This window comes from Cyclopterus lumpus, chromosome 11 (assembly GCF_009769545.1).
Source record: "Cyclopterus lumpus isolate fCycLum1 chromosome 11, fCycLum1.pri, whole genome shotgun sequence".
NCBI classification, from domain to species: domain Eukaryota; kingdom Metazoa; phylum Chordata; class Actinopteri; order Perciformes; family Cyclopteridae; genus Cyclopterus; species Cyclopterus lumpus.
The window spans coordinates 5353982-5378323 of NC_046976.1; the positions used below are offsets into that span (position 1 = coordinate 5353982).

General features: G+C 46.8%; 2 protein-coding genes across 4 annotated transcripts in view; one reads left to right on the plus strand and one right to left on the minus strand.

The window, feature by feature from the left end:
* The window catches only part of ext1c (exostoses (multiple) 1c), a 63604-nt gene extending 53139 nt beyond the window's left edge, over window positions 1-10465 (minus strand). The window contains exons 1-2 of one of the 3 annotated variants that reach the window (XM_034544573.1): window positions 10167-10465; window positions 724-2135 (exon numbers count right to left, since the gene is read on the minus strand). In XM_034544573.1, coding sequence (XP_034400464.1) covers window positions 724-1670 — 947 coding nt within the window. In that variant the 5' untranslated portion in view covers window positions 1671-2135; window positions 10167-10465. Of the gene's footprint in view, window positions 1-723; window positions 2136-9048; window positions 9434-10111 lie in introns of those variants that run through there. The other 2 variants (XM_034544572.1, XM_034544570.1) reach the window with 2 other exon arrangements.
* A 1320-nt stretch (window positions 10466-11785) lies between these two features.
* LOC117738621 (probable thiopurine S-methyltransferase) lies at window positions 11786-15549 on the plus strand. Its single transcript, XM_034544574.1, has 9 exons — window positions 11786-12016; window positions 12645-12767; window positions 13048-13140; window positions 13677-13809; window positions 14218-14270; window positions 14513-14587; window positions 14831-14916; window positions 15113-15157; window positions 15265-15549. Exons 2-9 carry the CDS (start codon window positions 12670-12672, stop codon window positions 15381-15383), a joined length of 702 nt encoding a protein of 233 aa, XP_034400465.1. The 5' UTR covers window positions 11786-12016; window positions 12645-12669; the 3' UTR covers window positions 15384-15549.
* The last annotated feature ends 8793 nt before the right edge of the window (window positions 15550-24342 follow it).

The following is a 24342-nucleotide window of genomic DNA, read 5'->3' on the forward strand; positions in this document are numbered from 1 at the left end:
ACCCTCGTTTTTCCAACGTCTAGTATCCCCTCCACTCAACCAAAGAGGAAATGGCGAGCTTATCTTCCCGTGCAACAACAAGGGAAATGGAGAGACTGACTTAAGAATATAATCGTCATTCACACCTTACACCCGGCAGCGGTGTATTCTCAGAGCTAATTCTTTGTGGTGACCTTTGCTTTGGCCCCTTAAGTTTCAGTTGTAATTAATTGGCTGCGGCTGTTTATTTATTTCCAAATACAAAAGTGGAAATGACGTGTTGTTACATCCTGTAAGATTTAAATACACTCGGGATGACCGAGGGGCTCAAGCCGAGCCCATGCACTGCAGACACTTTTTCATTGTACTTTACTCGTGCAAGAACCGCTCCAAATAGTGACCTCAATCTAAATTTGTCTGCGTCGAAAATCTTTAAACTCAACAGCAACTGACAAACATCATGAACCTCAACAGTCGTGGCGCCATAAACAAATAGACTTAAAATAACCGGTGGGACCCAAAAGCTCCCGCCTACACTGCTTGTAGAAAAATCTGTAACAACTAAAAGACCAATAAAACATGTAGAGTTCAAATAGGAAGGCAAAGGGAACACCACCACTGTGGATTCCCCAGAAAGGAATAACACTCCTCAACACGTCACAACTCACTTTAACATCACGCCATTTACTGCCCCCCCCCACCCCCCCCCCCCCCCCCCCACCCCCCCCCCCCCCCCCGTCTTACCTCTCATATTCCAGGTTGTCATGGTCACAGCGGGCGTCTTTGTGCTTCTCCCAGTCCTTCCCGTGGCGGCACGTCGTCAACGACACAATGTCCTTTCCATTATGGATGTGGTGAAGAGCGTTTCTGGTGTCGGAGCCGATGCCCGTCAGATAACGCTTCCCCTTGAACATCAGCAGGTACTTCCTTCGCGGCGGCGTGGCGTTCCTCACCAGCCAGCCCCGCTCGCCGCCCTTCTGCGGGTGATCCTTTGAGAACAGCGGGATGGAGACGTCGAAGCCCGGCCGGAAATGTTCCGCGTTGAGGCTGGCCTTAGCTAAGATGGCCTGGCCGATGTTGAAGCCCAGGTCCTCCGTGTAGTTTGGCCACGTGCCCGAGTACAGGTTGAAGATCAGGTGGTTCCGCCCGTCGTTCCACAGCGGGTAACCCCGGATGCGTTCGTCCACGTTGGGCAAAAACTGTCCTGACAGCTGGTCCCGATCTAACGTGTCTATCCCGAGCACGAACAGGCATGCCTCGCGCGGGTCCGACGTGTAGTACCGGGACTCGGCGATGGACGTCAGGATCTTCCTGTAGCTTTCGGACACGCGGTCATTCTTCTCCGACGGATATACATACACCCGGAACCCTTCCCGCCCTCTGCGGCGACACCGCGAGAAGTCGAAACAGGTCTCCATGCGGCAGCGACTGTCCTTGTAGATGGCGGACCACGCCTGGCGACGCTGGCGGGGCGACTCGGCCGTCCCGGGGTCCGTCTGGAGCTCATCCAGGTGGGCATAGCGGGGCAGGAAGGCCCTGTCGGTCCAGTTGGGCCACGGGCGCACCACTTCACCCCGCTGGCGTGTCAGCAGCCGGAGCAGACGCAGCTGGACTCCCCCACCCCAGTAAAAGAAGACCAGCCAGCAGCACGCACACAAGCCCAGCAGACCATACTTCTTACGCGCCTGCATGGGGGCCTGTCACAGTCTCTTTTTTCTGCTCGATCTCTCTCTCTCTCTCTCTCTCTCTCTCTCGTCCTCTGTTCTCCCTCTCCTCTGCCCCTCAGCTCTGTGGCCTCACAGGGGCGGGGGGGGGGGGTGTATGTGACTTGTGACTTCTAACAAGGAGGCTCTAACGAAGGGCAATGCGTTAGCAAGGGCATCACTGCCTCTGAGGGTGGCCCGGTCCACTTTGCCATTTGGGATGACGCAATCTGAGTTACTGACTGCCCTCGCTCGGTCTCGTCCCGCCCTTACCCATTGGCTCGCCACCGCGCTCTCAGATGTGTATGTTGGCCCACGTCTGCTGTGGCATGCGTTGCATCGGCGTGCATTTCCTCCGCTGCCCGGCCTGGTTGGGAGCGATGAAGGGTGATGTCTGCGCTCTCTCGGGCCAAGCCTGCTGCCTCATGGTGCCTGCTGTCTGCAGGGCCCCTCCTGGGGGGGAAAGGGAGTAAACAAACAAAGAATGCAGATCAGTACGTAGAGTCGCTGCCCCTCGGCCGACACGGAGACGCGCTCCGGGGATTCCAAGAGGTTGCCCTAACCGGCACTTTGGATTGTCTAACAGGTGTGAGCTTTCTTTCTTTTTTGGTCATCTGCCCGCCCCAATTACATTTCACATACACACACACACACACACATTAAATCAAATAGCAGTAACGTAGCACCGTTAGACAATGTTTCCCAGGCAGAAGAGGATTTTAAACTGTCAAAATCCCCCTTTAGCTGGAGCTCCTAAAGAGAAAACGCACAGCCCACAAAGGCACCCCCCCCATCCCCATAGCCACACAACAAACCCACCTCTCCGAGGAGTCCACCTTATCTCTGTCCCCGTCCCTGTCTAGGGTCCACATTAATGGGGAAAAAAAGATGGACGTTTTACAGGCGAGATGCAGTCTTAGATAGGACTAGGTATTGCCATGCTCTTCAAGCTCCAGTTTGAACTGGAGGTGAAATGAAGGAGAAAATAAGAGTGTGTTTAGCATCTGAAATGGAGATCTGGCAACGCGGAGGGAAAGCAGAGCAACTTCACGGCTCTGAAACGGCCGTTCACCTTGGCGAGAGCGACTGAAGGCTTTTTTTTGTTTCGTTACATCTGCAAACGTTTTTTTTTTTCAGCCTCATATTTTTGCCAAACATCACCCCCAACACCCCCCACCCCCTCAACTCCCCAACATGTACAGTATACCGGTGCGTGAGTATGAGTATGTGTGTGTGAGTGTGTGTGTGTGTGTATGTATGTGTGTGTGGAGAACGCCTCACAGTGAAGGCCAGTGTTCGTACTGCCAGCTGCGACACAAAGGTAGCTTTCAGGTCTCACCTGGCCGCTCTCTCTCTCTCTCTCTCTCTCTCTCTTTCTCTCTCTCTCTCTCTCTCTCTCTCGCTACCTCTCTCTCTCTCTCACTACCTCTCATTCACATTCTCTGTGTCCGCCTTGTCTCCAGCCAAGCAGAAGTGATGCCTGCCTCCTCTGCTCGCGATGAAACAAACAGCACACTGGTGATGTGGGCAAACAATGCATCCACTGATTTCCACACCTCAAAAGGGGTAGAGGAAAAATCAGGATGTGAGCTGCTTTCGCTCCCTGTATGATGTGTAGTTAAAACCTCAGCTTTGTTAGCTTGGCCACAGTTTGTCTCCTGCAACTGGTTCTCAACAGGATCCACTAACTTAAAAGACCTGCATCAACCTAAGAGACGCCCCTTTGACTTGACTGTGACTTTAGAAGAAGCATCTGGGCATGCGAGGACCCTTCAACACGTGCACTGCAACCCAGAACTCCTCCAGAGGAGCTGCACGTGCGATCGCACACCAGTCGAACCTGACACGAAGCGGACTTCACCCCGGCCGAACGGTCGGGGCGTGACGATGAGGTCCGAGGGTGAAAAGGAAGGGTCATTTACAAGAAGACGCCAACGGACACGTCCGACTGGATGAGGGGGGTGACGGGATCCGGTCAGGTCTGACGCCCCGGACTCAGAGGACGCCAAGTTGACTCCGTTGACCTACTTACAAAAGCGGCTATCCGTGACCGCTGTGTTTCTCACGGCCGCGCCCTGCCACCCTAAACCGATAAGGCAGTATTTCCAGGAGGTGAGAACGCCTCTCGACGATCTCCTGTCGCGTGTGCTCTACGTGTGCGGCCCCTGGTACTCCAGACACTGAGTCCTTACTGTGCCAGTGAGTGAACGCCACAGCCGGTGGCCAAACTGCGCCAACATAATTCAGGTCAGCTACTCTACCCGGTGGAGATGTTGGTGGTTGGTTTTCTTGGCATGTCTGTTCTACATTTCTGGCCGCGACTGGAGCAGCCTGAGCGTCAAGCAGTCCAAGTTGGGGAGAAATAGACACGTGGGATCCCATTACATACTCCTCATTAATAATTCACTTGCTCCTTTGGTTAAGGCATTGATTTTCCTTTCTTTATTTTTTATCCCCTCGCCACCAAGACACACAATTAGACCTCAATCTCGTCTCAGGATCCACTCCGGTGAGAGATGGGCACGAGCTCCGTCGCGATGATTTGTGGTTGCGGGGAGAATTGATGATGACGATGGCAAGAGGGTGTAATAGAAAAAGTGATGGAGGGTATCATTATCATGACGGTAATGATGACGGGCGTGAAGAATTTATTCCCTTAATTTATATAATCCAATGCCGCTGAACGCCATTGCTTTTGTTCATCTACCTGCGGTCGTCTGCAAAAAAAAGGTGGACATTGATTGAAGTGCTACTGAGGTCTCGCCATAACTGTTGGAGCAACAATAAGAGTTTCCATTTCCACGTGTAAACTGCCATTTCACAATAAGACACAATTATATATATTTTGTTGGACACCCTGTATTAGATTTAACGTATCAGACATTAGCAGCTCCAGTTTAAATTAATTAGAAAATGGCAACACGGGGTACGCCAGGAAAATACGGGGATAATAAGTGAGTGGATCATAATCATTGACCATGATATATAACGGTTTATATTGGGGCATGAAGCTACGCATTTGTAGAAGGCATTTTTGTGTAAATCATTTCCCCCGACCGCTGCAGGTGTGTGAGAAGGCCTCTGTGCTCCAGCTAACCGTCCCACCGGCCACACACAGTGCAGTGGCAGTTTGTGGCCATTAACAAGGAGCAATAATGATGAATGTAAGCCAGTGTACCTCCGTGGGGCCGGGCCCGGATCCGACAACATCCTGGGAGCTGCAAATCAGCGAGGAGACACACACACACACACACACACACACACACACACACACACACGTACTGGAGGCACACGTACACACAGGTAAGTGGCTTTAAGTGGCGCGAGAAGTCCTTCTTTCACGGATCAATGACGGATCATTACGGTTGGGTGACTATAACACTATGGCGAGGGGGGGGGGGGGACAGAGTTAGAAGAAAGGTGAAGGGCGACATTCAGAGCGCCTTCGTCATTTGTTTTCCGCTCCCACATCTTCGATTCCTACACTTTATCATTCCTTCCTTCGAGTTCCTCCTCTCACCTCCCCTTTCCTCTCTCTGCTGTACCATAAAGGTTTTTTTTACCGTAAACACTTTTTTTACTTCTTCACACTGTTCTCCTTTTTCAATTACTCCCGCTTCATCCTCAAAAAGAGGGCTGGGGGAGGTGGGCCCACCGCACTTAATCACGGACGCGAGGAATACACTCAGCAGGGCCGACAACTCTTTGATCACGCTTTCGCCTTGAGTGCGGAGGAAACTACCGGGTAGGATCACTGAGAGAGTGCACTGAACGGGCAACAACAAAAAAAGAAATGAATAATGCATGCAGCATTAAAGATCCGCTAATAAAAAGTGGCAGGTGGATCGTGTACCAAAGAAGAAGTAACCTGTTTGCGTTGTTCGCTCGCCCTAACGTACCTCTCGAAACATGATTTGATGAACTCACTGAACACTCTCTGATTCACAGATTAATCCGAAAGAATTTCATGAACTCAAAACCCTCGTTTTTTATCTTAGGTCGGTATCGTCTGCGTGCCCGCCTCCGAACCAGCTCGACGCTCATCTCCCCTGCACCAGGAAATGAGCTCACGGTTACAAATGACTTTATTAAAATAACATTAAGGCTGGCCTGTAAACGGACACTCAAGTTCCTGTTCGTGGAAAAGTAGCCCGACGTGAGGCATTACAACTTTAAAGGGCTGGACTTCCTTGTTGAATATATCTGGAGGATGAGGTGGGTCAGCAGGAGCGCGTTGAGGGGAATAAAAGGTGGTTATTAAAGTGGCGAAGGAAGGAGAGAATGGCGAGGGGGATTTAATGATCGATATTTCACGGATGACAGCTGGACCACACCCTTTACTGCCATCGATCTCTTCCCCCTCAGAGGGCCATAAGGGGCTTCCCTCAACTGTTTCTCCGCAGAACTAAACGATAAACCCCAAAATCCCACCTGTCTCCTATTTGAATAGCGTGTACACAACGGTGGTTACTGCAGGCTTTTGGCAGGAAATGAAAACTGACGCTCTCCGAAACCAAAGACGGGCCCCTGTGCGGGAAGCTCAGCGTTTGTCAATCTGTGTTTTTCTTCCACCAAATGGGATACTATCATTTTTCAATTTCTTTGTGAAGAGATTTCTGCCTTTTGGGAACAGATTGGCTTTTCTTTTTTCTTTTTTCTCTTCTCAATTCGCTATGCGTGCGTGAGCTATACTTACAGGCGCACACATCTGGCATGTGTGTTCTTTGCTGCCCCTAAAGCTGGCAACATATTAGTTCAGCAAAATAAAGTGTTCTGGAGAGAACGCAAATCTTGTGGTGGGGTGGAGTTAAAATTAAAAATTAAAAAACAGACTCTGTCATTACGGGTCCCGAGGGACGTGACCAAACCAGAGTCAAGTGCAGTTTAATACTACAGTTCCCTGAATCGAGCACTAAATGCATACCGGGCCGCGACTGGAAAATACAACAGAGGAGTAACTGGTATGCTACACTGATGGATGAACACTTTAAAACAGCTATAGGGAGAAGAAAATGTCAGTAAAGCATAAACCTAACTTCTCATGACCCCTCTGCGGGGTCCCGACCCCTCAGATTGGGAACCACTGTGTCCTTGTCTTGGTGACCAAATGGGTAGCATCGTAGCAAGGTGGCATTTCTATCTCTCTGTGACCGTGTACAACCTGAGCAGGAGTCACTGAGCGTGTGAAGTGTGTCTGTAGTTGTATCGGTCAGTCTGTGGCAACCACAGGGAAAAATAAATCCTGCTGCGGTTAAAAAAGGAAAAAGAAAAAGTCTGTCTCTCCTGACAGACTTGCATTAAAGGCTTACAACCGGGAACTGATCCAGGTTCTATTTTCTGTCCTCACCTACTAGTTGCCCTTTGAATCATCTGAGGGGCGCTTTACATTCCCACACACCACATTGTGCATATGGGAGCGTACGCGTACACGTGTGCGTGCAATTTGGTCTGTGCTGAGAAAATAGATTTTTTACTGGATTGAAAGAAAAAAAACAATTACTGGAGTATATTTTTTTTCCATTGGCTACCTCGGAACCGTAATGACCATAAGATTGGTTCTTTTATAAGGCCATTTACATAATGTGGATTACAGCACGTTCTCCTCCACCTTAATAGAACACAATAAAATAGTTGCTCTGCGGGGGGGGGGGGGGGGGGGGGGGGGAATCTGACGCTGTTAATAAGATGTTTACCTCGAGCAGCACGCCTGCGACGCGACCGGCCTCCCGACCGTGCTCACATTCCAGAAACCCAGCCTAATTACAAGGCGGGTTGATTAATTATGTCCCCCCACCCCCACCCCACCCCTCAATACGCTTCACTCGAGCGCCACACGTGCTAATTAGCAGAAAGAACACAATGGATAAGGAGCGGTTATCAAGGTTTGTTTTTTTTAAGCTCGGGGCTCGGGAAATTTGGCAAAGCTGTTTGTGTGTGCGGGACATGGGAAAGCGGGACATGGGACGGGGAGGGTCAGGCTGTGTCACAGCGGACAGAGGGCCGAGACCACAGCTAACGGACGACACTGGCACACCGCTCCGAGCGAAGACAGTGGAGACGCCTACACTGAGGTCACCGATACAGCAAGTGCACACAGCTCCTTTACGCTCAGGGTCCCCGGGAGGGCAACTGAGAAAACACACACACACACACACACACACACACACACACACACAGTGCATCCTATACTTGCAACTCATCTTATCTCTGCATTTCCGGGCTGGAGAAATCCCTTTTGCTGGACTTGGATCAGAACAACCTAAGAGCAATCTGACCTTGACAACACAGGGATGATATACGAACTGACCTTGGGATAAGGAAGAAGGGGCACATTCCAGATCAGGGAGGGAGAGTGTGTTGGGGGGAGGCGGTCAATTATTAGATGGTCCCTGACATCTGAGGTTAAAGCAGTAGCTTTTGCAGAGAACAGCTTGACGCGATCTTGCTCAGTCACAACACAGGGATACAGTAAAAAAGTAAAAATAAAAAAAGTGCATGTGAACGAGCACTTTGCACAGAGACCCATCAGGGTTAATAGCGTTTTAAAAGGTTGCGCACGAGTATTCGCAGCCCCCTCTAATGACTGCCTTGATTATGTAAATGCCCCACCACATCTGGAATATGAATATCTCTCCGTCTTAGCTGATGCTTCAACGAGACAAGATGCTTCCCTCACCGGGGAGGTTATTAAAGATAGCAACATGAATGCAGCATCCCATTAAGACGATGGGGGGGGGGGGGGGGGGGGGGGGGGTTACAATGAAGTCATTTCAGAAACATATCAGAACAACAGGCCTTTTTTTTTCAGGGCACATCCATGATAATAACGGCCCTTTATTTGGGATCATTGAAGAAGAAGAAGTAAAACAACAACAACAACGAGAGAGTTGTGATTAATTGCTGCCATGAAATCTTGCATCCTTGTTTTGTTTCTTTTGGGTATTCATTAAAACGTGGAGCACTTAGTAGCATGTGAAAGGAGGGAATTGCTCATATTTATCGAATGCACTTATAAATGAATAAAAACGCATCCAAGACACAAGCAGAAGAGCTGTCTTTGTTTAATAGACTGCATTGTGTTCTGTTCACTATCTTCAACAGTATGCATACGGATATATATTTAGGCTTAAATACAATAAGTGTCTTTTAGTGATTTAAGTGGTTCTGATGTTCTAGCCCAATCATGCACTAACAAACTGTAGGACATTATTGGATGTGGCAGAGTTGACGCGTAATTTATCTACAGCAGCAATATAATTACAGGTAACCATTGAGGTCCGTGAGGTCCATGAATGCATCGGGCATACAGTGACACAGCGCGGACCTCTCTCTATCCAGCCACCCCCCTCACCTCTAGTAAACCTACCTGTCACAGAAAGAGGGGCACCGAGACCCGTCGCAGGTTCACCCGGTTCTGAGGCGGTCGGGTTCGGACTCCAACCTGAAGCCGGGATAAACACTCGCAACTGCTCTGTCCCGCTCCGGCCGGCTCTGCACACGGGGGCTCAACAACAAACACGCCAACTTCTCCCTTCCTCGCGGTGCTCCCTCCCTCCCCTCTGCTCTTGATCCGCGAGCCCTCCTTCTTCTCCTCCGGTTAAGTTGCGGGGCTGGGAAAGCGCGGACGGAACGCGGCGTCCGGGCGCGTCCACACGAATGGACTAACGAGGCCCGCCCCCTCGTGTCCGTGCCTACGAAATCAATCTCTCTCTCTCTCTCTCTCTCTCTCTCTCTCTCTCTCTCGCTCTCTCTCTCTCTCTCTCTCTCTCTTTCTCTCTTTCTCTCTTTCTTTCTCTGTCTCTCTCTCTCGACGATATTTCGGGTTCTCCTTTATCATCCAGCATGCACCTCTCCCGTTCAGAGCGCCGCTGAGCGCATCATCATCATCATCATCACCCCCTGCTGCTGCTCCAACAGCCGTCAACATGGGCTAAAGACCGTCGGCATCGTGAATTAAAGAGTTCCCCTGTTGCACCAACAACAGACGGTTCGCCACCGGTTTCTCGCACCACCGTGTGTGTGTGTGTGTGTGTGTGTGGGGGGGGGGGGGGCAACCGACACCTGTGATACCACGCTCAACATCTCTGAGCAGCGCGAGCGGCAGAAAGGTGCGCTGCTGAGGAAACAAAAGGAGCTGATGGTCGTGTGAGGCTGCCGATATCAAAAGCACTTCACTCACGTGCGCGTTCTTATCGCGTTACACGCGCGTCTCGGGACAACCGAGCGTGTTTTCGTTGTATTTTCGCGATGCCTCCGGACAATGAGCGTGCTGTGGGGATTCTCTGTAACTCTGAACGCAGAGATTACATCTACGGTCCCAGCAGACAGCAACCACATCGGTCCATCCCACAATGAACACAGCATCTAAACATAGACAGCAACAACAACAACAAAATACTAAATAAATACATTAAAAAGAAACCACCCACTGTAAGATCCCCGCGGCGCTCCGACTTCTCCCCCGACGGAGAGCTTCGCCCTTACCGGGTGGCGAACCGGCCTCGTCCGCTCGCTGGTGATTTCCCTTGTCACACCACGGCCGGGCATTTGCGAAGTCAAATCAGCGTGCGAGCGCAGGCCTCCCGGTCGGGATATGAATGATGAATGTGCACGTTAAATTGTCCATTTTTCCATAACCACAACAGTCTACACACGACCCGCCTCCCCCGGGCGGCAGCGATTGGCTCCTCGACGTCTTGGTCCCGCGACGTAAAGAGAAACACACACGCGCGCGCGCACATCTGGATGCGACGTCCGCCGCACAACTGGAGCGCTTTTGGCGAGAAAGGCCGAATTACGCACGGGCATTGAACCGACACGGGGAGGGGGCGTGACATTTCTTATTGTGGCAGCGGATCGGCAAATCCCGTCACCTTTGCGGAAACTATGGGTTCACATGCGTCGGCGTAAACACCGCGGAGCCACCATGATGGTGGCGAAGAGGATGATGATGAGGGTGGTGGTGGTTGTGTGTATGAGGGACACAGATGTAGGAGGATTTGGGTCGTTTCAGCGGCCGAATGAGGACGAGAACAGGCGGCTATAGGCCACTAGCAGGATATGTAACGCGCTGTCAATAAATTACAATAATGGGCTCCTTTATTTTGGCAACAGATCCACATATTACATATACAATATACACACGAGAAGGCCCCAGGAGACTGTTTTGAAACAGCAGTATGTTTTTTAAATGTGTATTAAAGCTTATACTTGATATATTCCGCAGATGTAACGAGTGCATTTGCACGTTTAAAGGGGCACAACACGACGCTATCATGGGGACCAGAGCGGAGCGTCACTGGGCGCCTCGCTGCCACCGCGAAGTCAGCATTTCTGCGCCTCGTGCGCCGCCCTGTGTCCGGATGAAGACATGACAACAGGCAGAGAGATGTATGGGCGAGGCGAGGCTGTAACCAGCAGTGCAGAGGCTCTCTGAGGGATTCGGTGGCGGCTGTCACAGTCGGAATGCGGCGTTACATGAAAAGGGAAAGGATAAAAAAAAAAAAGTGCACCAAGAATCTAAATGCCATAAGTGTAAAAAATAAATAAATAAATCGTTTTAAACCATGACAATTGAAACTACATATGCATTGAATTGAGATTCAAATGATTGCATGAAACTGCTCTCTACTCGGATGATACATAATAGAACAAACTAGAAGTTAGCGTTTTTTTTATATATAACAAATACATATATGTATACATATTTATATATGTAAAACTACAGTTGCCGTGGTCAATATTTAGCCCTCAAGTTCAATCAAGGTCAATGTGCTACAAACTGTTTGCACAAGTGCACAAATCATTAGATTCGTATTATGCGGGATTTTGACACATATAAGGACCCCTTTCCAAACTATTGCTAGTTCCCACTGAGCAGATGCAAGGAAGCATCTATACTCAGCAGTGGGGAAACACTTTTTTCTTCAATGGCAACCATTGTGTTTATAGTGTACAATAACCGTGAGGAACCCATGGGGCGAGCGTTTAAAATTAGAGCTCATGTTGTTAAGTCGGATGCTGGTGTCTCCCATACTTTCCGCGACAGAGAATGCAGCACCAGGCTCCGCCCAAACCAGAGGTAAAACAACGGAGAGGTACTGTGTTCACTAAACCCAGGGTCACGCCTCGTCAGGCAACGCTTTTCCTGAACGCTCTGGCGCCTGTACTTCCGTCACACTGGTGACGAGACGCGCAGGTCACCTGACACTCTCTCCAGGATACGGAAACCCCACGAGTCCCTCGCGTATCGATAGGAACGGCTCGGCTGCACTGTCAACACTGTTGCGCTGTGTGTTGCTGAACAAACAGCAGCTGTCTTCGGCAGGTCGAAGGTAACGTGACGCTCTCTTGGTTAAAACCGACAAAAACATGCGGCAGTCACGTGTTATCTTCAAAGTGCGTTGGCCGCTTTTAAGCCGGGCTGCTGTTGAGAGAGCGCGCACTTAGCCTTACGCGCGCGACTGCTCATAACCGGACGTATTCCAATGTTAGTTCTTCTGCGCACTCGTTTGTTTAGTTGACGTTGTACAGTACTTGTGTTGTGCACTTCCTCGCCTACGTCAGAGTCCGGTGGCTCAAGTGACTCATGAGACAGGCCTTTTTTTTTCTTTTCTTTAAAAAGCTGGACCAGTGATTTCTGATGTGTTATGCACGCGCTCTCTCTCTCTCTTTTGCAAAGTTGTAGGGCACAGATGACTCGACGTTATCTGTGCGTGACCTTTAACCTCAGTCCCGTGTGCTCTGATTCTATAATTGTCTTCCAGAAGAGTCTTGGACCAATATAACGACCCTGCAAGCTTGTTAACTGACTCTCTCTCTCCCCCCCCCCTTCCATTACCATGCACACACCTTGCAGCTCTTTTGTAGGTGTTTATGTGCAGCAAGGTGTGTTCATGTCAGGTGCGCAAATGCTGTTCCCTCCATTAATGTCTGTCTCTCTGCGTGTTCTCCTCCTTCTAGTTGGGGGGTAGGGGGTCAAACAAACATGCTGGCACCGCAGGCGGATCGGGTCATGGCACTCGGAGAATGGGAGGAGCGCTGGCAGGAGGACCGGACAGGTTTCCATCAGCCTCACGTGCACAGGTAAAGGCCCCGCTTGTATCTGTCCCCTTTGGGTGGGATGAGGGAGAACAAAAGTCTTCCCGAATGCATATGTACGTTACCACCCATTGGAATGTGAGAGAAGATGCTTTGTGAACACACTGGAAGGACCAGTCATCTCACCCAGAGATTGTATGTTTTTATGTCTGAGTTTTTTTACAGGGTTGAGACATTTTAGAAGTAACCTAAACAATTAAAAACGCACGTATGCAATAATATCTCGTGTTTTGCCGCTAATATCCCTCGTTTTATGTTTTTACAGCATGCTGGAGAACAACATCGATAAAGTTCTCTCTGGACGGACGGGAGTTCGCTTCTTCTTCCCTCTCTGTGGGAAAGCTGTAGATATGAAGTGGTATGAAAACAAAACACATAATGTATCCAATAAGGAAGACTGCATTTGGTGTTCACATTGTCAGTTCAGTCAGTTATCATTTTCTGCAAAAGAAACTCCAAAAGATGGACTTTTCTAAAAAATGAAATCCGCCACTTTGATGATAACAATAAAGATTCTTTAAGTCATTATAATGAGATACTATCTCAAAATAATGACATAGCGTCTCATAAATATGAGATAGTATGTCTTAATTAAGAGGTACGACTTCACTAATAACATAATTTATGGGATAATAAGTAATAATTCTGAGACAAAAAGTAATAAGTATGAGATACTAAGTCATGATTAGGAGAAAGTACGTCATAATTATGAGAATATGAGACGCCAAGTCATACTAAGTTAAGATTATGAGATACTAAGGCATAATTATGAGATGCTAAGTCATGGTTATTAGATAGTATCTCATTATACTGACTCATCACAGCGATGGAAATGGGCTTCCATAAAGATGTATAATTGCCCTATGATAAATCCTTTGCCCGTGTGAATCCCAGGCTAGCAGACAAAGGCCATTCAGTGGTTGGAGTGGAGATATCTGAGAAGGCCATCAAACAGTTCTTTGAGGAGAACAACATGACGTACAAGGAGGAGCCTGTCGCTTCCCTACCTGGAGCCAAGGTTTACAAGGTACTCGCTCTCCGCCCTAACAGTGAGAATACCAGCGGAGTGTCTGTACGGAGCTCATGCGCGATCACTCGTCACATCATGTCTCATGTTATTGTTGTCAAACTTACAGCATCGTGGCACGGGGAATATGTTTGCAGAGCAGACTGATTGACAGCTGTTACACAACAGTAAAGTAACTTTGACAAAAAGTAAAAGAAAACATGGATACAAAAAAAAAAAAACACATTTGGTAATTCAAAGCTTCGTGGTAAAAATATTAATTTCTGCTATCACAAACTGTATGAATGGTCAGTATCTTATGTACAAAGTCCAATTAGTGTGGGGCCTTGAGTCTAGCTGGAACCAAACACGTTGTATTCCTACAGATAAGGACACAAAGCGTTAATCCACGTTGTCTCGGTTCCACAGAGCTGCGAGAGGAATATCTCCCTGTATCAATGTGACCTGTTCAACTTCTCCAGGTCGGTGGACTGATTGTGTTCTCATCCTTTTGTTAAAACACAGGCCCCTTTTCACAGCAGCCACTTTGACACGTCATAGCAGGGAGAACACAGGTGAAGAACCCTGGCCCCCCCCGAAGGAAACGGGGCCATCACACCTGTGTTTACCGCGCAATGACGGGGAAAAGAAAAGTAAAGAAGCTTATTACTTTGCACAGGTAAATGTTTAACACAAACCTTTTTTTTTCTTCTCCATTTCACAGTTCCATTGAGGGTCAGTTCGGGGCAATTTGGGACAGGGGATCTCTAGTGGCCATCAACCCAAGAGACAGAGAAAAGTAGGACGAGAGAGTGAACCGGCCGTTGAGATGTGATATTCTCTTTTTTTTTTTAATGTTATGTCAAGACTCAACATGGCAGATTAGTATAAAACATAACCTTCATTTGAATGCGATGACCCCAAATCAACTGGTTTGAAACTACAAATATGCAGTTTACATAATTCTATGAAAGTATCAGGCACAGTTTGGTGACATTCTGGAACAAATCCATAATCTCCACTCGCTCTCTCAACACCACAGGTATGCTGCTCTCATGATTTCTCTCATGGCCAAAGACTGCAGATACCTTTTGGACACTTTGTTGTACAATCCTGAATTATATAAAGGTAACTGTCCATTTGGTTGTTGTCTAAAACACCGGGCATATGTTTATGGTTATACACCTCCCTGGTTTAAAAACAAAATTATATATATGTATTATTATTATTTTCTGGGGTTTAAAATGTCAAATTGTGCTGTTTTTTTTTTTGTCTGAGTTTGGTGAAAAATACAAATACATTTGTGACTGCATTCCCCTTTCAGGTCCTCCCTTTTTAGTGCCGGACGAGCAAGTCGCCAGCCTGTTTGGTGAGTGTTGCTAAGAACAATCATGGCTGAGTGGGTTTCCAAGCCATAAAATTATGAACGGCACTAAGTGGCTCTTATGGATTTGAGTTTGCTCTTCTTTTCCTCAGGGACCGGCTGTGATGTGGACGCGCTGCATTCGTACGATGCCCTCACAGACAGACAGCGAGTCTGGAACCTGGACTACCTGACTGAAAATGTACACCTCATCACTCTCAAGAGCGTTTAGAAACCAACGTATGCGTTTAGGGAGCTTAGAAAAGCAGATTTTTGGGGCATTGCTGATCCCCTTCTTTCTTTTTTTTTGTGCTTAAACATCTTTTTGATACAGTTCCATGTTGGGGAGGAAATGAAGGCGCATGGAAATAAAATGATGAGAGAATTACTAAAAACTTTTTTGAACTTGTGTCTTTTTATTCGATTGCTAAGATCTGTAACATAATGTTTTGAATGTGTGGCACTTTATTTCTAATAAAATACCTAAAAAAACAAAAGAAAAAAATTAAAATTTACAACAAAGAAATGCAGAAATGTACTAATGTAAGATGTAAAGAATGTGAAGCAAAATGCTCGAGAATTGATCTCATTAGAATTCGTTTTTTATACATAAAGGCTACTGTACACAGTTTCTATGGCCTCCCAATTCTGACTAAGCTTCTGGCAAAATTAATTGTATAATAATAATAAAAATGTATTGAAAAACATCCTGATATTTAGAGCCATAAAGTAAAATAGTGGTGGAAAATGAAAGTCCATTTACTCAAAACTTTGAATGACTGGTACAAAGAGGCTATGGACATATTGTATAGTCCTTCTACAAGATTTTATAAATATGTTGTACTTTTAACCCCACCACATGTATTTAACATATTTGCATATTTTTGTTAACGTACTAAACATAAGGAGTTTCTCCTAACATAATTAAACCGATATAACCGACATAATACCTAATTTGCTCTGACATACTTATTTAGGCATCTGAAAATCTATCAAATTAACCTGGTCACATCCTACATGCCTAACCTGTCACACATGTTTGCTACACAACAGTATATAAAGTATATAAAATAATCATTAAGATTGGTTAAAAGAGGAGTCTGAATGTATCCACCAATGTGGCCGAGGCAGTGCTTTGAATGGGTCGTGTTTCACAATTTAACTGGACACTCGCTTGATTTTCATATTATCAATCTGAATCTAAATGTGTGAACTCCATCTGGCACAATGCACGTCTCAGCCGTGACCTTGGCTCGCTCTCCAGGTAACTGAGCTAAATGTAACCTTATCTTCTCCGATGTGGACATCGTGGCTTCTAGGTGTGTCGTCTTTCTAATAACATACCTTCACAGTCTTATACTTCGACAGTTTTACGACAAAATGCGTGAAACATATTTGTTAATTTGACAAACATTATGTGCAAATTCATTGCACAATTCCAACGGGATCAAAGTTATTTGTCTCTCACCATTGATATATTTTTAATGAAATAAGATGGTGGTCCAACCGAATGGGAGGGTCTATTAGAACAGTGATGGGACACTTAGCTTGAGCCAAAAGGTTCATTAATAACAAAGTCAGTTACTACAAATCTAAACTGAACACAGTGATTCTCACCAAAGTTGCATTGAGGTTAATTTTTTAAACCTTTGTTAAAAAAAATATATTTGTTGGACTGGTTGTAGAGTGAGATGGCAGCTGGAAGGAAGGAGCCCCTGGAGCGGATCTGGATCAGTCTCTTTCTGAAAGTGCTGGACCGGGTGGACCCTGTTCTACACCACCACCTCTAATGGTTCCAAGATGGTTCACAATTATGAGATGCCCTTGTCATCTCATAAATAATCATTTCCTTTTGATATCGTGACATCTCAAATGTTTCATGGATCTATTTAGGCCAGTATGTACCTGGCAATACTCTTTGAGCCGGACCTCTGTTTGTTGTATAGTAAAAACACAAATGTACCTTGTAGTTATTTTCAATACATTTCTTTATTTTGTAGAAATATTGTACAGGCAGTGTACATGAACATTCTGTATTTTGTTCATTGTATTGACAAATAAAATACTTTAAAGCTTTTGGAAGGATTATTTCTTGTTCATAGATGGTTTAGATGGTTCTGCTTCTTCAGCAGATGGAAACAAACTACGTCCTCTGTGCTGGTGGGGACGGGACCCTCCTCGTCCTCTCGGCTGGCGGGTGGGGCGGGTGGTGTCGGGGTGGAGGGGCAGGGAGGACCTTACTCACTAGGTCTCTGACTCTCTGGGGTGATGTGAGGGGTTCAGAGGTCGGCTGTGGGTCTGGGACGTCCTGGGTTAACGAGTTGGTTGATGTCCACCCTCAGCTTCCTCAAGAGAGACAAAAGCCCAGAGGAGTCCTGCCCTGTGAGACACAAACACAAGAGATTAATATTTTTTTACTCAACTACACAGTCTTAACATTGTTGTGTTGAATCTGGCCTCCAAAGATGGAATCGTATGACTGATACTTCTGTAGTCTTGGAGAGGGATTACTTACTCAGCCCACTGAAAGAAAGGCGACCGCCGCTCTCCATCTGGTCCTGTGGTCCTCCGTCCTTCTCATCTGGTCCTGTGGTCCTCCGTCCTTCTCATCTGGTCCTGTGGTCCTCCGTCCTTCTCATCTGGTCCTGTGGTCCTCAGTCCTTCTCATCTGCTCGGTCGTCAAGGAGACCCTGGATGTTGCTTCTTGCGTCACGGCCATCGATACCTGAGTAAAAGAGACTTGGAGACTCGTTAGTAGTTTTTATCACACATCTGTCTGGTTCAGCCACCTTCACCTAACTATAAAAATAAACAGAGAGACTCAAATAAACACCGGGAACAAATCTGATTTAATGCAGAGAATACAAGCACAGCTCCTACTGCAGTCGTACAGAGACCGGATAGCTCGGCACCCCTTACTTCCGCAGCACCTCCAACAAAAACCCCAGAGGAACCCAGATGAAAGCCTTCTCTAAGTCCACAAAACACATGTAGACTGGTTGGGCAAACTCCCAGGACCCCTCCAGTAGTTTCGCGGTGGTAAAGAGCTGGTCCACTGTTTCACGACCGGCATGGAATACGCACTGCTCCTCGTAAATCTGAGGTTCGACAAACGGTCGGAGCCTTCTCTCCAGCACCCTGGCATCAGCTTTCCACGGAGACCTGAGTAGTGTGATACCCCGATAGTTCGAGCACAGTCGAGAAATGTGGAGTCGGCAGGGGGCGCCCTTTCCCGGACCCCTCCCACCGACTCCAAGAAGGCCGGATACTCTGAACTGCTGTTCGATGCATAAGCCGTCGATGGGAGTCTGGACTCCCAAGTCCAAACTCCGAAGTACACAAGTCCATACTTGGTGTACTTGGTATTGAGAAACCTCTGGACATCCCTCTTCTTCTTTGTGGAGAAGCTGAGGCCTGACGTGGAGGGTGGAGACTCCTTGTAGGCCTCTTCTCTGGTCCTGTTGGTGTAGGACCCGAGGCCTGAAGTGGAGGGTGGAGATCATGGTCGTTTCTCAAAATGCGTTCTCGTCTGTACTTGTGAACTTGTGAAAGATCATGAGTCTGTCAAGTTGTTCCAATTCAAAGTTCCCGTCTAGCCAACCACGGTCCAAATACCCGGATGTGACTTGCTCCGCCTACTTTACCGGCGATGCATCGTAAATGAAATGTCCGTAGCTGGGACAGCCAAATATCCCAGAATGCATTTTGCACCAGCAACAGTGAACAAATGTGGAGAAGACAACAGACAACTGAAAGTTACATTTTGAAATACTTACTTTATGATTTTTTTAGGTGAGAAGTTGGTTGTTTAGACATCAAATCTGTGATCGGTTTGTCAAGATTCAGCCTCCTTAAAAATGTGCTCCGACGATTTGATGGTTTGATGGTAAAAATACGTCACAGTGAAGAACCGGAGTAAACTCATTAGCAATTTCAGAATGACCGTACTGCGTCCTCCCGTCGATGGGAGTCTGGACTCCCAAGTCCAAACTCCGAAGTACACAAGTCCATACTTGGTGTACTTGGTATTGAGAAACCTCTGGACATCCCTCTTCTTCTTTGTGGAGAATCTGAGGCCTGACGTGGAGGGTGGAGACTCCTTGTAGGCCTCTTCTCTGTTCCTCTTGGTGTAGGACCCGAGGCCTGAAGTGGAGGGTGGAGATCATGGTCGTTTCTCAAAATGCGTTCTTGTCTGTACTTTACTCTGGTGGACTTGTGAAACATCATAAGTCGCAGTAAAAGTACTGTTCCAAAGTTTCTAATTGCAGAATGACCGTACTGGGTCCTCCCGTCTCTGGATCTCCAAAGTACACAACTGGGGGCGGAGCTTCCTCAGGATGTTCGCGACTAAAACCTCTGCTAGAGGATGAAACCTATTGCCAACCCCGCCAGACGCGAGGGAAGGCTGTCTGGCGCTTTATCAGTCCTGCCAGACATAAAGGTTTAAAATCCTGCAGCAAACAGGCGGTCGGTCTCAATCCGAGTCGCCGTCCTCATCCCACTGCCAATGTGTTCTGATCGAGGCCTGACGTGGAGGCTGCAGACCATGGTTGTTTCTGAAAATGTATTCTTGTCTGTACTTGTGTACCTTTTTAGGTGAGAAGTTGGTTGTTTAGACATCAAATCTGTGGTCGGTTTGACAAGATTAAGCCTCCTTAAAAATGTGCTCCGACGATTTGGTGGTTTGATGGTAAAAATACTTCACAGTGAAGAACCGGAGTAATGAATGACTGTACTGCGTCCTCCCGTTTCTGGATCTCCAAAGTACACAACTGGGGGCGGAGCTTCTTCAGGATGTTCCGCACTAAAACCTCTGCTACAGGATGAAACCTATTGCCAACCCCGCCAGACGCGAGGAAAGGCTGTCTGGTGCTTTATCAGTCCTGCCAGACATAAAGGTTTAAAATCCTGCAGCAAACAGGCTGTCGGTCTCAATCCGAGTCGCCGTCCTCATCCCACTGCCAGTGTGTTCTCTTTGTGGAGGATCTGAGACCTGATGTGGAGGCTGCAGACCATGGTTGTTTCTGAAAATGCATTCTTGTCTGTACTTGTGTACCTTTTTAGGTGAGAAGTTGGTTGTTTAGACATCAAATCTGTGGTCGGTTTGACAAGATTAAGCCTCCTTAAAAATGTGCTCCGACGATTTGGTGGTTTGATGGTAAAAATACTTCACAGTGAAGAACCGGAGTAATGAATGACTGTACTGCGTCCTCCCGTTTCTGGATCTCCAAAGTACACAACTGGGGGCGGAGCTTCTTCAGGATGTTCCGCACTAAAACCTCTGCTACAGGATGAAACCTATTGCCAACCCCGCCAGACGCGAGGAAAGGCTGTCTGGTGCTTTATCAGTCCTGCCAGACATAAAGGTTTAAAATCCTGCAGCAAACAGGCTGTCGGTCTCAATCCGAGTCGCCGTCCTCATCCCTCTGCCAGTGTGTTCTCTTTGTGGAGGATCTGAGGCCTGACGTGGAGGCTGCAGACCATGGTTGTTTCTGAAAATGCATTCTTGTCTGTACTTGTGTACCTTTTTAGGTGAGAAGTTGGTTGTTTAGACATCAAATCTGTGGTCGGTTTGACAAGATTAAGCCTCCTTAAAAATGTGCTCCGACGATTTGGTGGTTTGATGGTAAAAATACTTCACAGTGAAGAACCGGAGTAATGAATGACTGTACTGCGTCCTCCCGTCTCTGGGACTCCAAAGTACACAACTGGGGGCGGAGCTTCTTCAGGATGTTCCCGACTAAAACCTCTGCTACAGGATGAAACCTATTGCCAACCCCGCCAGACGCGAGGGAAGGCTGTCTGGCGCTTTATCAGTCCTGCCAGACATAAAGGTTTAAAATCCTGCAGCAAACAGGCTGTCGGTCTCAATCCGAGTCGCTGACCTCATCCCACTGCCAGTGTGTTCTCTTTGTGGAGGATCTGAGGCCTGACGTGGAGGCTGCAGACCATGGTTGTTTCTGAAAATGTATTCTTGTCTGTACTTGTGTACCTTTTTAGGTGAGAAGTTGTTTGTTTAGACATCAAATCTGTGGTCGGTTTGACAAGATTAAGCCTCCTTAAAAATGTGCTCCGACGATTTGGTGGTTTGATGGTAAAAATACTTCACAGTGAAGAACCGGAGTAATGAATGACTGTACTGCGTCCTCCCGTCTCTGGGACTCCAAAGTACACAACTGGGGGCGGAGCTTCTTCAGGATGTTCCCGACTAAAACCTCTGCTACAGGATGAAACCTTTTGCCAACCCCGCCAGACGCGAGGGAAGGCTGTCAGGCGCTTCATCAGTCCTGCCAGACATAAAGGTTTAAAATCCTGCAGCAAACAGGCAGTCGGTCTCAATCCGAGTCGCTGTCCTCATCCCTCTGCCAGTATCTTCTGAAGGTTGCACGGTCCCCGTCCTCTTCTCTGGCCCTCTTGGCGGAGGATCCGAGGCCTGACGTGGAGGGTGCAGAGTCCCCGTCGTCCTCTTCTCTGGGCCTCTTGGCGGAGGGTGCAGACTCTTCTGGCCTCTGGAAGGGGGGGTTGGGAGGACGGTGGGGAGGGTCCTCTTCGTCCAGTCCCGCACCGAGCATGAGGAAGAAGAAGATGTCCATCTCTTCTTCCTCGTCCTCGGTGTCCCACTCGTCCTCGCTGTCCCAGTCGTCGTGCTCTCCCTCGTCGTCATCAAATAGGACCTGGGGAGGGAACCCAGCACGACCCGCACCCACAGCCGGTCCCACAAATACAATCTCAGCCTCAACTTGATTACCTTCGTCGTCTAATAAGGCGATCCCGATGGGGTCTCTTGCAGGGCGCCCCATGATGTAGTTCACACCAGCTAAGAGGGAAAGGTTAAAACCGTAAGGATTTATCATAATAAATATTTCAGATTTTTTTTAAATAAATAATAAAAAACGACAGCATATCCTTAAACTAACAATGACAGACCACATACAAGAGGCTCGTGCCTTTAAACATTTAACAGTGATATCAAACACATAGTGCAATTCTTCCTCTGTTAGTTTAAACAGATGAGGTCATCAGAATAAAGTCATGATGCTTCCATGTGACACAAACATTATTGTTAATACATTTTGTTAATATTTAAAACATCTTTTTCACGAAGATGGACATTTTGACTACATAATATAGATTTATTCCAATGGCAATAATCATAATAATTATTATCGTTATTGATATTGTGATCATTACTATTTGTATATGTCCCAAACAACAAGGTGGGTTCATAATTAATTAGTTGCACATGAAGTGTGCTTCATAAAGTTTGGTGTGCCTTTCACGCACGGCTTTTTGTGGTCAATTAACCGACAGTTGAGCTCTCTTGAGCTCTCAAAGACATTTATTCTGGACCAAACAAGTGTCAGGACTTCGGTGTTTGTGAAAAAAACGATTAATGGTTAGCAATAAACGGCATGAACGTGTTTAATGTACATAAACCACGTGCGTCATGACGCACAGTAAAACATGGCGATATTAATCCAACATGACCACAGTAACCTCTTTCGTTTATAACTCATCATTCTCCAGTTCACGAGGTGCATCTCAGAGCGCGTGGAGGAGACGCTGGAGGCAGCGCGCGCACATGCACTCCCATACAGTTACTTAACAGATCGCTCTCTTGTCCCCGTGGGAACAAAGCACCGCAACAACGAGCAACGTGCATTTCAATGTTAAATGTTAAATAAATCACTCCTTTAATATGATAAAGTAAAAGGAGGACATGTTTGTACAATAAGTCAAGTTTCAACAGTCAAAACAAAGCAACTCAGGGTCGCGTGCAGGTCACGTGACCGCTGGATTCTATCCGAACACCCGAACGTTCCATATGGTTTCCATGGAGCATAATTTATGCATTTTACATATTGGATTTTAGAATTCTATAAATATGGCTCAGGCGCCATCTTTTTTCTGTAATTTCAATATTAATATTCGACGTTTTGATTCCTTTAAACCAAAATAACAGGGTTTTGGAACCTCTACACTAATTCTTAGCACATTCCGCACATCTCCCGAAATTTTAAAGACATTCTGCCGCTCAGAAATCATTTTACAGGAGAAATCATCGACCGAGTGTCACTTTTCACAAATATCTTTTTTCCCCAAATTGCCTGACGTCATTCTGTGAATTCTTAACCTTAAAACTCAAAAAGTTTGACTGATTTCTAAACTGAGAACAGTTTTAATGATTTAACGGGATACATTATTAATAAAAATGATAAATTAAACATAAAAATGGTCTTACCTGCACAGTTATGGTCCAAGTCACAGCCCGGTCCCTTCAGCAGGGGCTCGTTGTCGGTCTGGAGTCGTCGGAAGGCCTTTCTCAGGGTCTCTGATGCTCTCGATAGTCGTGATCTAGTAGTTCTGTTCGCCAACAAGTTTAGTTTCCAACAAAAAGTCTCAAGCGGTTCAAAAATCAAATAGTTTTCCTTCACAGTTTTGGGTTCACAGGAGGGTTCTCAGGGTTCCGCTCAGGTTAAAGTCCAAAGTGCAAAGGGCCGAATCAGAACGTCCGCGGCCCTTAAATACCTCGGTCCGGTTACCATGGCATTGACGCACGGGCTTGCGTGCGATTGAGCAATATACAGAAAGAGAGAAGTATTCATTATTTCCCCACATTTGTCAAATATATATTTGTATCTGATTCAGACTAGAGTTATTATTATTGTATTTGTCGGTGATCTGTTGCTATTCAGTAAAGCTATGAGCTGTAAAGCCAAACGGGATGGTACATGAAATATACTTTATTATCGTGCAATATTGTAGATTAAAATGATGCTCTCGTTGTAATTTAGGCGTCTTTGTGTGTTTTGAAAAGCGCTATATAAATTCAATGTGTTATTATTATTATTATTATTAATTAATCACGCAGCATATTGAGCATTATTATGTGCTTTACGTTGTTGCACATCTACTACTTGTTTATGATTGGCAGATGTATGATAAATAAATGACGGGCTCAAGTTTATGGTCTTCCGACTAAACTACTTCATTTATTTGACAGATAACCACTTTGCAGATTAAGAGACATTTCCCCTCTCAACTTCTTGAAACTGTTAGAGAGGTACAATTATTACTGTCCATTATTTGACCAGAAACAAAGAGTAAAGTCTAAAGTCTATTGTTCTTCTTCTTTTACAGTAGGGCCAACCTATTCTACCAGGAGACTTGGGGAAAATAAGACACAAATG